Source organism: Hyposmocoma kahamanoa, unplaced genomic scaffold, assembly GCF_003589595.1.
Source record: "Hyposmocoma kahamanoa isolate Upper Pololo Valley unplaced genomic scaffold, ASM358959v1 215, whole genome shotgun sequence".
Lineage (NCBI taxonomy): Eukaryota > Metazoa > Arthropoda > Insecta > Lepidoptera > Cosmopterigidae > Hyposmocoma > Hyposmocoma kahamanoa.
Genome location: NW_020653736.1, coordinates 2669408 through 2685263, shown reverse-complemented (window position 1 = coordinate 2685263; position 15856 = coordinate 2669408). Strand labels below are relative to the sequence as shown.

Genomic DNA, 15856 nt, shown 5'->3' with positions numbered 1-15856 from the left:
ACAAAATTGTTAGTCCATTTTCATTCAAGCCACAACGTCATATGTAGCAATTCCATATTATTTATCAAACAACAAGTAGTCCTCACATTCCATTCTCTAAGTGCATTGAATTTGTACAAAATTGTGAACAGTAACTTTCCACAATGCTCCACAAGTGGGTCGCGTTGACAATGAGGCGTGGTGACAAAATAAAAACTCTGCTTTCACTATAGTACTGATGATTTTGTAACTATGACACAAAGGAGTTGATATAGGTCCCTGACTTCATTGTCTTATAGTCTTTGACATGGTCGTAAGCCGATTGAAGCATCGTGTTGGAAAGATTAGCCAGTCTAGGCACTGCATTAGCGTCCCTAGCTGTTACCGGTATGCGCTGCGAGGAGGTAAGTCGTGCGTCTGATGGTAGACACATAAGTTGACAAGTCCCATGTGCCTGTAATTTCAGTAACACCCTTACTCTTCCAACCCGGAACGCAGTAATGCTTGGCGGCAGAAATAGTTTAGGTGGCAATACTTCCCTGGACGACCTCTTTCATAAGGAACTCTAAGGCTATTAAAATGCACCCACAAATGCTACAAAAACTGCGACTAGCGAATGGCACTACCTAGTGCACTGTCGAAACAGAAAAACCCCCACCGCCTAGTTTCACCATCCTTCACGATCAACTACCATCAGGCTATGATCTGCGGTGGTTCGTGTGGAAGTCCTTGAATAGTTTCGCACTCAGGTGGGTCGCTGTGTAGATAAGATGTGTATTTGGGGGTTCAATGAGGGGGTCCATGCAGCACTTGCTGTTGTGCCCCTTATGCTCTAATATCTGTACGAAAGAAGATATCTACGCGGCCACGGATAACGCAGTCAAGGTGGCAAAGTACTATTCAAAGTCAATAGAATAAAAGCATCTACCCGATAAGAAGTTTTTGACATTTGTACAGTACAACTATCCATTTTGTTAATATCTCGTGGTAAAAAAGAAAAACAGTAAAGTATGTAGTTCTGAATTCTAATTTACAGACCCCTCATGGAAGAATAACATAAGTAAAGTTAAGTCATAAATGTTTATTTCTCCATTAGATACAGAAAAATATAAGCCACAGCCTCTTCAATTCTTGTAACACTATCGACTGATATAGAGTTAAAAGAATTGGACCCCTCCAATTATGGGTTATATTTTTCTGTACTAATGAAGAAATAGCAACATTTTACGTAACTTTACTTATGCCATTCTTCCATGAGGGGTGATGATAAATTAATTTCATTAATTAATTAAATTGGACATTTAAATTTTCGTATGCCTCTGTAAGAGGTGCATCATAGCTGTGTTAAATAAGTTTGTACATTAACATGCTACGACCTGTGATGACGAATAAATATTATATATTCTTAGGTACAGAAGCAGGAAAACATTAAAAAAATATCGATAGCAATCTACATAACAAATTTAATTTTAATGAATCAAAACAATTTTTAACTAACAGTGGAACAAAGTAATGAACGTTAATAAAGCAAGCTAATTAAGGTAATCGAACCAATCGTCGGTCCACTCGGGATACGTTGAGCACGATGTTGCTTCGAGGAATGCCGCCAAAAGAGTGAGTCAGGCGGTTGTCATTCGATCCTTTATATACCCACGCCAGTTGTTTACCAAAACAACTGGCTTCTACGCCAATACGGCCTCTCCTGACTCAGCGTCGTCCTCGACTGCACCCGTGTCAAGAAGATCTTCAATGGCCTCCGGAGCCATTAGATCCGTGACCGTCACGTTGGAAGTCGTCTCATCATCACTCGCGACATCAGGTGCTCGTGTTGGAGACGTCATGTCATGCGATGAAGTACCGGCCTCAGGGACATTTGGTGTAACCAGTGGTGCCCCATGGGGTTCTGGTGCTGAGGAAGAACCAACGTCCGTAACTTCTAACTCGTTATCTGAAATATGAAGTCTGTGATTTCTTTGCACATTCTCCTACTTTATGCCTATCACTTTCACACTAGTAGTTCACACATTTCGTTCCTCAACTCTCAGTAAAGTTCTACGTTTAAGGTAACAGACTGTCATTTCTCCAGAAGCTCACATCATTCATCTATTCATCCACTCCATACACCTATGAGACGTCTCACCTACAAATTTAGTGTGCACACCATAGTTACCTAACACGAACAGAGGTAACTCCGTATCGCATTACCATTTGGAAAGATAGGAACCGCGGCGCCTACTTTCCAACAACCACGACCGCAGCCTTGGTACGATACATCTAGCGTCAGCCGCAGCGAGACACTCAAACAGAATGTATCGAATGTGGAACCGCAGCTCCACACAACTAACCACATTGCACTGACCGCAGCCAGACAAAGCGAATCCATGTCGTCGTCGTCGGGGGAGAACCGCAGCTCTTGCCCCGTCAATGGTAGTAACCTTGCCTTGCTGTTACAGTTCTATTGTGATTCGTATTGTCATGGAAGCTGATAGTGTCCGTCAGGTAAGTATGTCAATGTGCAGTCATGTAATTCGGGAATTCAGGATAAATTATAACATTAAGGCCTTTATGAAATTGAGAGAAGGGATATGAGTAGCAGGAAATGACAATCAGAATCACAACTTTTGTTTTACAGCAACAAAGACAATTATACACTCACTTTCAAAGAAAACAGCGCACGACTCAGGGCACCATTCTCCTCGCCAAGGCACCATATATTCAGCCGCCGCTTGAGTTGTCTTCCCGTATGACCCGCTCAACAACTTTAGCTCATAACGGCCGCTCCGCAGAGCCTTTTGTACTCGGTATGGGCCCCGCATCCCTGGATCAAGTTTCCCCGTCGACTGAGAGTATTTAATGACAAATACGAAGTCACCGACCTGAAACACACGAGCTGGGCGGCGCTTCTCATTAGCGCTGGCATCTTGCTGAGTGAGATTGCGCTGCAATAACTCACTAGCCCTTGTTCTGCACAATTCACGCCACGCCGCACGATTAGGCCGCGTGTTATCGACAGCAACATCACGAATCAGGCTCCTGATAACCGGCGTAGCACCGTCTATCCCGACAAGCAAATTTAAAGGGGAAACCTGTGTCGTTTTCTGTTTTGTTATATTCAAAACCAGCTGCAGCCGCCATATGGACTCCGACCATTGCGCATTCTTGTTGGTAGCTTGGATGCGAATTAGATTAAGAAGCGTTCTGACATATCGTTCGACTTGGCCGTTGGAGTGATGCATCTCGGGCGTAATATAGTGAACATCACAACCCATCTCGTTGATCCAGGTAACAAAGCTGTTTGCTTCGAACATACGTCCACGATCAGCTACTAACAACTTCGGAACGCCAAACAAGGAAATTGCATTGGATACAGCCCGCTTAAGCTCCTCAGCATCTTGCCGGCTCAAAGGATATAGGAGTGAATACTTTGTAAATGCATCCACCATAACAAGCACAAATTTGTAGCCGTTAGATACTGGCAGGGGACCCAACGCGTCGACATGTATTGTATCAAAAGGAGCATCGGGTTTTTGCCACGAAGTGATGTGTTGATGAGGAGCTCGTGGCACACGTTTGCGAGATATACACGTAAGACAATGGCCGACGTACTTGGCCACAAATTGTCGCAAGCCGGGGAACCAAAAGTGCTTTAGAATTAGATCCAAAGTCTTTTCGACACCTACATGCCCGTGCTCATCATGGAATATGCGTAAGAGACTCAATCTATGACCTTTAGGAATGTAACACAGCAGTTTTGACTCTTCTCCTACTGGTGAATAGCGATAGTAAAGTAAATCGTTCTGATAAACGTAACGACGAGGATCGAGTTGACCATTCTCCAGTTGTTCGATGAGTCCTTGAGTCTCACCGTCGGCAGCTTGCGTCATTTGAGCCCAATTACGAGGACGAACAATATTGTGGACTTCGGCAGTAGGGTTGCGGCTTAAGTAGTCAGCGTGAGACATTTGTGTGCCCTTTCGATATTCAATGTCGAACATGAAGTCTTGGAGGTATACCCACCAACGCGCGACTCTTGGAAGCAAGTCCTTTTTTCGCTCAGTAGCCTTTAGCGCGTTACAATCGGTAACAACTTTAAACTTGAGGCCTATCAAGTAATGCCGGAAGTGTTGCAGCGCCCTAACCACTGCCAAAGTCTCAAGTTCGTAGGAGTGGTACCTACTTTCCGCACCCTGCGTTGTCTTACTGAAGTACGCGACCACGCTCTTTTTGCCATCTTTCTGAGTCTGTAGCAGCACCGCACCATAGCCAATACTACTAGCGTCCGTGTGGACCTCGGTCGACAGTTCAGGGTCGAATATAGAAAGTACCGGTTCAGTAGTAAGTCGAGTTATTATTTCTTGACGCACCCCCTCTTGCTCTTGACCCCAGTGAAAAGGGACATCTTTTTTTGTGAGTCGCGATATGCAGGCGGTTTTAGACGCATACCCCTCTATATATCGTCTGAAATAGCCCGCTAGACCTAAAAATTGTCTCACCTGCTTGACATTTTTTGGATGCGTAGAATTAATTAAAGCCTCAACTTTGCGGTGGCTCGGCTTTACCTGACCATGACCGACTACCCTACCTAAATACTCGACTTCCTTACTTAGGAATGAACACTTGCGCAAATTAATCGAGAATCCCGCTTCAGTGAGAGTTAAGAGAACTTGTTTCAACAATTCGATTCCCTCTCCAACAGTTAAACTCAACAGGAGCACGTCATCAACATAAACCAGGACAGAACCGGCCTCGATAAAATTGCGCAGTGTTTTATTGATGATACGCTGGTAAACGATCGGGGAGTTTGTCAATCCGAAGGGCATCTTAACAAATTCGTAATGCCCCTCTGGTGTAACAAATCCCGTCTTGTGAATCGATTCCTCTTCAATCGGGATCTGGTAGAACCCAGTCGCCATATCAAGACTTGAGAAATAATGAAATTTACCAAGGCGATCGATATGATCGTCTATGAGTGGCATGGGGTACCGGTCCCGAACTGTGAGTCTATTCAACGCCCGATAATCCACGCACATTCGATCCGATCCGTCCTTCTTCTTCACAAGGATGATCGGGCTCGAATACTGAGACTGCGATTCCCTGATGATGCCCTTATCTTTTAAGTCCTTAATAATTTCACGTACCTTAAGCTTTTCTTGGTGCGAAAGCTTATACGGGCGATAAGCAACCGGCGTTTCATCGGTCAAATTGATATGCATCTTACCAGTCTTTACCGTGGTTGATGCGGTACCGGATATTAGAAAGTCCGAATGCTCGTAAAGTACAGCTAACAGGGATTCGCGTTCAGCGCCCTGAAGGGGCGTGTTAATAGTAATTTGTTCATTAATTAAGTTACCGACTAATTTAGGGCTATCAGTAGTACGCGTTAGGTATTGCCTATCCTTGGTGCGTACGTAAGTAACACCCTCGCGATTCAAAATGTCTGTACCGATGATTATCGGAGTGTTCATGCATGACGCCGGTACCACTACGAAATCCGCTTCGATCGAAATCTCACTAAATTCTATTGTAAGAGTAACGTAACTGTCCGGCACTATTTCCTGATTACCTATCCCTTTTAATGTGCAATTGACAGGTTTCAGTTGGCAGGGGAAATACTTGAGTACATCAGATGAAATTAAAGAGACATTAAGTGCCCCACTGTCGATAAGCACATCAATAGGGATGCCCTGAATAACAGCTGTAGTAAGGTCGGAATTTTTCTCTAAAGTATTTGGCGTTTCCGAACACAAGTTAACCTTGCGTTTGTTGCGAGGTTCGGACCTATCTTTCGCAAAACAAGATTGTTCCGAATGACCTGACTTTTTGCAGAATGAGCAGATATTAGGATTGCCTTTAGATTCCTTACTACCATTCGAATCTGCATTAGCATCAAATTTCGGCTTCTTATTGCATTGATAACTTTTATGCCCAAGCTGGCCGCAAATAAAGCATTTAACGCGCGAAAATGAAGACGATTCGCCGCTAATCGGTCGCTTTTTAGCCGATGACATACGCGCATCTTGCCTATTACGGCCAGGTTTGACATAAAGGGACATAAACGAAACTAAGTTTTCGGAAGTCAAGTCCGCGTTCGCCGCGGCAGCCCTAATTTGCGGATCCGTAATACCCCTAATAATAATGAGAATCATAAGTTCTTCACTAAGTCCCTTCACGATTCGAAGTCGCATCAGTGTTCGTCTAGCATACTCCGCGTAAGTAGTATACTTGTCCGAGTTGGTGCTCATCACATCATATAAAATATTTGCGTAATCGAGTTTACGCGGGCACAACAACCTGAATTCCCGCACAAAATTACACCACGAACGATCGTTAGACGTCCACTCGTTCAGCCAATTACGTGCATCGCCCTTAAGACAACCTGCGACCCGTGATAAACACTCATACTCATTCCAATTATTTGATAGCTTAGCGCGTTTTACCTCCTGGCACCAGGCATCAATGTCATGGATTGATGGGTCAAAATTTGAAACGAAGTAATTGTCGGTACGACCACCTCGTAATGATTTTAAAGCGTTGACTAAATCTTGAGTGGAGGTAGACTGCGCTGGCTCATTATTGGATGTAGGTGGTAAAGTCGCAATATTTAATTCGGGACGTTTTTCGTTCAAGTCTACCGTACTCGCAATGGTTGCGCAATTATCGGCACTATTTACGTTAGTTAACTCGTGATGTGGACTATTGAGCTTAGGCGTAGATATCTCAGGGCGCGGAATTACGACCGATCGCAAACTGTTATTACAGTTCTCACTTACGGGTTCGTTAAGAGTCATAGCAGAACCACGTACGGCGAGGTTGTTATTCGCGCCGTTACTTTCTAATGCACTAATTCGTGACAGAATCGAATTTAAAGTCGAATCTAAGCGATCAAAAATCTCCGTTCGCGGAGGAGTGCAATTACGTACACGGCTCCGTCTCCTACGAGCTCCATCGCGTCGACGAGTCCCACTCCGCGACCTTCGATTACGATCACGATCGTAATCGGACATAATCAACAAAAACAAATATAAAAATCACACGATAATTGAGTACTTTATTCCACTCGAAAGTATTGCAGACAGCAAGCGGTTTTATTGCCAGAAGGGCTTGAGTTCTATCCCACTTCTGATCTTAGGTACAGAAGCAGGAAAACATTAAAAAAATATCGATAGCAATCTACATAACAAATTTAATTTTAATGAATCAAAACAATTTTTAACTAACAGTGGAACAAAGTAATGAACGTTAATAAAGCAAGCTAATTAAGGTAATCGAACCAATCGTCGGTCCACTCGGGATACGTTGAGCACGATGTTGCTTCGAGGAATGCCGCCAAAAGAGTGAGTCAGGCGGTTGTCATTCGATCCTTTATATACCCACGCCAGTTGTTTACCAAAACAACTGGCTTCTACGCCAATAATATTATATTGATTGAATCATTGCTAGACTTGAGCATTTGTATTCGGGTGCATTCGGAAATCCGAAGGTTGTCGATATTGTGACGTTACACATATTATTTTGCATGTTCGTTTTTAGCTCATTTTCGCTAACTTGACGTCATTTTACTATTATTATTAAAATTGACATTGTGTTCGTTTTCAAAGAAAAATATAAAAAAATATAGAAAATATTTACTTTCCAAAATAAAAAGCTATTACTCTCCAACTTTGTCGAGAGCCTTCCGGCAAAGTGAACCGCGGTAGCGCTCAAGTGAATACAATCTGCCATCCTCGTGCGCCGTCTCCCGTGGCAGACGGTAAAAAAACAAACTTCACGAGGCATAGGCAAGTTTTCAAGAGGGAATATGTTTTGCATAATCTTGTGGTGGGCACTGTAGAGCTTTTGTACGGTATACTGATTTCTTTAAACACGATTTTACAGACACGATTAATGAATGGTCTTTTTCTTTTTTTAACACACACATTTATAGCCCTGCACTAAACCCTGTATTGCGGGTGCCATAGACACGTACCTACATAGACAACCACAAATTACTCTTACTCTGTGTGGCAGGTTAGCATAGTAATCATTCTGCTACGGAGACAGTTAAAAATCAAATTAAAAGTTTATTTATTTTATAGGTACGCGACACTACAGTAGATAAATTGTGAACAAATTTTGTAAAACGTTGTATAAAAGGTAAAATGTTGTCAACTTATATCTCAGGGTGACGGGCACAGTGGCATTGACCCTAAAATATTAACGATTCAAAGCTCTGAGTGGCATTGCAACTGTTATGGATAGGCGTGTCGCTTACCACCAGTTGGATGACTTGTTCTGTCCGTCACTTGCTATTAGAAAAAAAAGCAATAATTATACAATAATTATCAATTATTCCAAAAAAAAGTCCTAACTAAGTTTATTTGTTTTATCGAAAACTAGAAAGTTTCAGCTGTTCCATATTTATTTCATAGTTAAAAATTTTTTGTTGTTTAAAAATAATTACTTTATATTATGCTCTTTAGGCTCTTCTGTAGTATTTTCCAAATGCATGTTAGCCGTTTTATCTTTTCAGTGTCGTTTCAATTATCACAGAGAGATTGGTCAGACAAAATTTCCACCTGCTATTAACTACAGTATTATTCACTATTCGACATTCACTCATCGCCAGAACGCTTATATCGGTGAGCCATACATCCGCATAGACCGACCATTTTCGTGTAATTCGCAGGTGCGTTATGACGGCACGGGATCTGTTTCGCCAGTCAATTTCAATGAAGCTTTCATTACATCGCACCATTTTTAAACTAGCAAATTTCTTTATATAGAATTGAAAAATAGTACGAGTGAATCACATTCGGAAAAATGCTTTATTGGCCGATTGCTTCGATTAAATATACTGGTATAACATTGTCCTGGCGTCAAGTTTTTTTTAATAATATCAATTGACAAGACGAACAAGTCATGCGTCTGATGGTAAGCTGTCCATAACAGTTGCAGTGCGACTCAGAGCTTTAAATCGCAAAGATCTGAGGGGCACTGCTACGCCCGTCACCCTGAGACATTAGTTGACAAGTCCCATGTGCCTGGTAATATCAGGGAACTTTACTTGTATTGGTGTATACCACTTTAGTTATTTAGCAAGTAGTTCTAAAATTTGATATGATTCACTCTAATATAGATCTGAAAATTTTAATTGCAGCGTCGTAATACATTAGTGCAATTTTGTACATGTCTTGAACGATTTTTATAAATGGATGGAAAGGGTGATACAGTTTCATGACATCCTGAAATGAAAAGGGATATCTAAAAAAAGTGTATTGTGAAATGAATTTTAAAGCTTAGACTGAGGCGTTAAGTTCCAATAACAAAGTTTTTATTATAATGGAACTACAAAGTGCAATTGTGTAATTCCACGACAATAAAACTTTGTTATGAGAAACTTACTTTGGAGTTTCATGACAATAAATACTTTGATATGGGTTCTAAGCACCGGTGTCGCCTTTCAGCTAACTATGTTTTCTTTAGTAGTAACTAAATCTAATGGCGCTGCTGAAATGCTTCCATCTCACAACTAAACATTACTGTAAAGCAGCATGTATCATAAACACTCGTCAAGTTTTTTTTTTTCATATTTGTACTGTATCAAAGACGTGATGCTTTTGACCTACATTTTGTTTTTGACAGCATGATATATATATTTAATGAGATTTTTTGTGGTGTTATTTCACAAAAAAATCTCTTTAAATACATTTGATCCAAAAGCGACATCTGCGTCAGTTGTGATAGTTGCAAAGGTATCGACTGAGGTGAGAAGGTTATTAAAAATCTCTTACTAGATCACTAGCGGCGACGAATGCCGAAAGTCAGTACAAAGATCTATAAAGAAAACACATAGGAGAATTACGACGGCGCGGCAACTGTACCCGTGGATCAGATGGTTAGAACAATGCTACGGTGCAGCATGGACGTGTGGGTCCCACCGGGTCGACGAAAAAGTTTTTCTGTGTGTACTATCTTTGTATTCATAATCATAACAAAGTATGTAAGTACTTAGTACTACTTAACAAATATACTTAGGAAATCAAACTATTTTTCCGGATTTAAATCGCGTATGTTTGTTTTTTCGAACAAACCGAGTTTTAATTTATTCTAATTTCTAGCATTAATTAATTACTAATAAATTGAACTTAACAAAAATTCATTCTATAAAATAATTTGTAAAACTTAATTTAGCGTAAATTGGGATGTTTTCTTTGTAAAATGAAAATAAGGTTTAATTAATAACTTTTGTAATTATAGTGAAAAAATAGGGTGGTTTGCATTAATATCAGAGAGGTTGATGACTGTACCACCTCAGTCAATCGTGACCATGGGACCTGTAAAGGGTCCGAAACGTCGGTTTGTTTGAAAAATTAAATACACGCGATTTAAATCCGGAATAATCTCAGTACAGAGTACTAAAAACACCGACCTCAAAAGTACGTGAAAATACGTCTATTTGCCAAGTTTTATTGAAATATACCCTAGTTCGCCACTATACAGGACTTGACACAGGAGATAATAAAATCGGTTCTCACTACTCAAAGTATATTGAGAGAGGAAAACGCCTTGAATTGGAGAATAGAAAAATCAACCATTAAAATAATTGCTTCTTATAATAAAATTTAGGCGCTATTTGTAAAAATGAATCTTCATGCGTGCACAGCCACCCTTAGAGCTGGATGATTTTCTTCAAAATGAAATGGGTCCACTATGGAGGTACCCCCTCTTTCCAACAAAAAAAAAAAAAAAGAATCATGAAAATCGGTTCACAAATACCGGAGTTATCGCGTAACATACAAAAAAAAAGAAAAAAACATAGACTCGAATTGAGAACCTCCTCCTTTCTTAAAGTCGGTTAAAAATAAGTCCATTGCTAATCCAGAGACGCGGGATAAAATAACTAGATAAATGAATTTAGCACCTTTATCATCAGGTTATTACCAAGATTACGCGTAACACTACATCCACCCAAACGCGAACATTAAACGACAGTCTAGTTTACGTAAGTGCCACCATGATGTCATGGCGGTCAGGGTCGCTCGGTTACATATCTCGATCGCTGCACAACATTGATACCTATCCTTTATAATTATTGTACAAATTACGTCATGGTGCCCTGGTCTTTGATACTAGTCCGATTGAGGGTCAAATTCTGATCAAACAAATAAAAATATTTGATCAAATCATGAATTATTAATTCGTGTATTAATAAAATTAATTGTACCTAAATGGAAGAAACTCCCGCTAAATGTAGGGAAAAAACTGCTGTAGTAGCAGTAGAGCTCATTGTGGAAGAGTTCGTCCAGGGAAGTACTGTACCTACTTCTTCCACCAAGTAGTAAAGTGAGCAGTGCACACCAATCTCAAGTTCAGGCTCCCCTATATTGTTTCCATCTGCACTTTTCTCATTTCAATGACCATGCTTAAAACATCAATCGATATAGTTACATTTCCACATCAAAGCATCAATATCTTCTCATCCGTAAATCATCGTAAGGTCAGGAAATGTTTCACTCGAGTGTACCTCACGATGACTCAGTCTGGCTGAAAGCCAATCGTTTTAGTCTAAATTTTGGTATATCAGATTTAATTGAGGTTTATTATAAAGTAACTTGCGAACAGAAACTTTTGAATTCATTTAATGTTCAAACAAAGTGTAATAAATCGATAGAACGTGTTGCTAAGTGAATTGCAAACATTTACGCAATTACTTAGTCCATATTTCTCACTCTCGCTGTGTAAAAAAAATATTCTCACGTTATATTGCGGGAAAGCACTTATACCTAAGATCAGATTCACAGTCTATGCACGTTATGAATAGAGTAGGTATTTCATTGCTTGGTTTGAATTTACTACAGCGACGTGATTGGTTTATCCCAATATCTTAGTAGAGAGCTCTTCGTGAAAGATTTCGCCCAGGAATGTACTGCCACTTTATCTATTTCTGTTGCCAAACAGTGATGTGAGGATTACTGCGTTTCGGTTTTGAAGGGTGAAGGAGCTGGTGAAATTAGAAGCACATGAGACTTTTCAACTTATATCTCATGGTGACGGTCTCTCAGATCTTTGCGATTTAAGGCCCTGAGCGGCACTGCAAATCAGTCGCTTCTCTTTTGTTCTCTCTATTGGAGCCAAGAGATTAATTAGATTAAATTTCCTACTGCAATGGACTGCAGTATCATTCACTATTCGGCGTTTATTTATCAGGATACTGCCATAAATCGGCATAGACCATTCAGGCATCATCACGGCATGGCATCCGGTACATTCACCAGCAAATTTCAATGTAGCTTTCATTACGTTGTAACATCTCTAAACTAGCGATTTCTCTGTTGTCTATACAAAAACATACAAATTTCTCGAATAATTGAGAGCAATCAAACGCTCGTTTGGTTTCTCCATTGTCGTGACGGAAGCGAATGATATGCGCCTCGTATTTGCCGCTGCGGGTAGTATTTATATAATTATGATTTGTTAGCATTCACAAGACGACTGGATTGTTGAAAAAGTTGAAGTTCCTGTTAGTGTTGAGATTCCTCGTGCCATAATGTGCTATGTATTTACCAGAAATTTCTGAATCATGATCTGTTTTTTTTGTCACAATTCTAATGCATTTGCATTTCGGTAACTTCCGAGAGATTGGCACCTATAGTTTTATTGTCCCCTAAAAAGTGTCAATTACGCTGTTTTGGCTTTACAATAAAATTGAAACTCTATAAGATATTGAAAAACTGATTGAAGGGGGTTGTAAATCCCGTTTCACTGATCCCAAATATGTTAGTAACTCAATTAAGTTAGTTATATCAGGAGAGTAGAGTTTATAGTCTTAATTTTTTTTAATCTAATGATTTAACGTACGGTTGTTATAATTTGTCAGAAGCACTATACATTCTGATTCCTATAGTGTCACTATCTGTCTTGTCTCCATTAGAGCCTTGCCAGTAACCGGCGTCAATTGCTTGAATTAAGGCCGCCCGGCGCCGAGGTCACCCATTCGGAATCCTTACATCATTGTCCATTGGGTGACTTACTGAGTCTATTTCGTACGATAATTGGTGAGTAAAATCTCGACATTATAATTGTTATACCTAAACGGTGTCAAGTATGTTTAGCAAGACCTGCATTTTAAGCTTGAACTTAATCGCAAATTTCTCTCCGACAGATAATACGGGCGTTCCGTTGTCGATTATCTGTTGGTTATTTGTTTTTGTGTATTAAAGAAATAGAGATTGTATTAAACGTATCGCTGCTTATTAAAAATAGTGGCCCAAACTAAAATACTTAATTTTTATGTATTTTTTCATAGCTATCTTCAGAATGAGCTAAATTTTATTGTTACCGACACACCGAGTCTTTCCTTAGACAATCACATGACAACATTGAACCGGGAAAAGATTTGTCAGCTTTGAAGAATTAGGTGTTTCTGAAATACCTCACTGTTTAGCTGTCGATATGTTTCAGAAGTGATAGTCTTGTTTGGATCTAATGAGAAACCTTGTACTCTCAACGCAAACATTCATAACACAATAAAAACGACAATAACTTAAATTAGCGACCCCAAGTAGCAAGGCAACAAGGCTATTCCTGTACTTGACCACCCACCCATGATGTAACGTATCCTGAATCTTGAGCGACCTCGGCGCTTACAGACTCTAATTGGAACAAATTGATCACCAACGGGAAATACAAATCAAACAAATCGGGCCAGCTCCAAAAAAAAGATATTATGCTAGCATAGGTTAGATAAGAACCATGTCGCCAGCACGTACATCGAATGCTTTGGCGGCGCCATCTTTTTAGGGTCTATAACAAAACGAATTTTACATGAAGTTGTCTTCGAGTGAAATGTGTCAAAGTAGTGTAGTGTAACTTGTGGGTAGAATCTTTTTTATTTATGTACAATTTTTTAAAATGTGTTCGCCCAAGAAAACAGAAGACACAAAACTAAGTATTCAGCTAGTGTTAATTACTTCCTTGAAGGGTCCCGTGATACACACAAACATGAGTTAAGTACAGATCAAGACTGCGCCATCTTCTTTTCGAATCCAGATTACTGTTGAAGAAGATATTGCAAAGTAAATACATATCGAAGTAAGATCACAATACTCCCTTATACATATTGACATTTCATTAGCGTAGTAAACTATGAACTATGATCTAGTAGACTCTTAGGAGTCTACTAGAGAGAGAGAGAGAGAACCTAAGTTCACCACTATCACCACTATCATCATTATCAACCACAGTTCGACTTCTTCGCTGGTCACCGTTCGGTTGTTGCTTCATTCCATGTCGTCAGCGCAAATGTCCAACAGTTTCAAAATATATTCAAAATATAAATTTTCCTTGCTGCAATTGTATGGCATATGAAAAACCTCTTACTACAAATCATCTATTCAAAGATTTCCTACAACAAACTATGTACAGTTATAAAACAGTGAAGTTCTCACGTCGCCGCTTGATTTACACACCATTGTCCTTTCAGTCATCGCAGCACCTGTTGCGGCCCATTGTCTATGAAGGGCGCCCCTCAGGGTTTCAAGGCGCCGTTCATTCGGGTGCAGTGCATTGTTTGGTTAGATTTCTTTACGGGTTTTTTCTTTACATTAGCCGATTTAACCAGAAATTGTAACTTAAATACGTTAGGACCTCGCTTACGTGAAAGGTGGATGATGGTATCCTAATTAAGTTTAGGCTAATCTTAATTAGGATGTCATCAATGTGTTTAAACACAATCAATGTGGTCATGCTGTTTTTGAATTATAAGTGTTGGTTACCTTTAAATCACTTTTATTGTAGTGTGTGGTTATCTGTTTAGAATAGACGCCATACCCCCTATTATTTACATATATTCTCAGTTTTCCTGAAGAAGAAACACCTATAGAATGAAAAATTTTACACTTTTTATGTATTTCCGAACAATATGTACCACTGATAGTATCCTTAAAAGGTACTATAGCACTTATTCTCGTTGTTTTCAGGAAGTAAAGGTCACGCGGCACCATGCCGGAGAGCGTGGCCAAGGAAAGTAAAGAGGACACGCGGTCCGGCAAGTTGGCCTCACCGCGCCGCCGCCCTATCACCGGCAACCTCGTCCGGATCAAGGTCGAACTGCTCGACGGGTCATATTTGGACTTTGAAGCTGATGTTAGTATCTCATATGTCTAGAAATAGATTCGAACACATCCTGCCCTTATCCTTGGGCCTATCAACCACAATTATACGAATATGCAAGCCGTGCTTGCTATTTCTCGACTGTTTACAATTCCGTGTTCACTCTATGTCGGATAGGTCACTTTCCTTTCTATACATTAATTGTAAATATATAAAGTTTACATAAAAACAATCGACACGCTAAAAACAAGGCTTAATTTGTATGTCATCCTCAGTCGTGTTTTCAATGTTGTAGAATGCGATCTTAAGATATGATGCCATCTGTTGATTGGTGTGGTATAATCTCTGTCACAGATTTAATAAGTAACTCTTTGAATATTCTTCAATCCGTATGGGTTGACTAAATACATCTAACATCCTTTCTGAGGGAATAATCATAACCAGTTACAGTGTCCTAATTTTTATTTCTTTGGAATTGCAGAGAAAAATCCGCGGTCATGAGCTGTTGGGCAAAGTTTGCGACAGCTTGAACCTCGTGGAAAAGGATTATTTCGGGTTGCTGTACGAGGACCGCGGCGATCCGCGTTGCTGGATCGACCTCGAGAAGCGCGTCACCAAGTTGCTCAAACGTGAGTGTAATTTTTTTAGTCAGGTCTAACCAGATGAAGGAACATCACCGACAGCATTGCCCATCATTTTCCAGGTGTCCTTGTTATGTGAATATATATGAAAATTCTTAATATAGCAGAATGCCTTGAGACTCGAAAGTTAGTAGTATAGCGTGAGC

General features: G+C 40.1%; 1 protein-coding gene across 3 annotated transcripts in view; it reads left to right on the top strand.

Annotated features, from left to right (window-relative positions):
- LOC113227789 (protein 4.1 homolog) overlaps window positions 1-15856 on the top strand; it is a 141531-nt gene that overhangs the window by 91028 nt on the left and 34647 nt on the right. For all 3 annotated transcript variants that reach the window (XM_026460791.1, XM_026460790.1, XM_026460789.1), the window contains exons 2-3: window positions 14937-15102; window positions 15551-15698. In XM_026460791.1, coding sequence (XP_026316576.1) covers window positions 14959-15102; window positions 15551-15698 — 292 coding nt within the window. In that variant the 5' untranslated portion in view covers window positions 14937-14958. The remainder of the gene's footprint in view (window positions 1-14936; window positions 15103-15550; window positions 15699-15856) is intronic.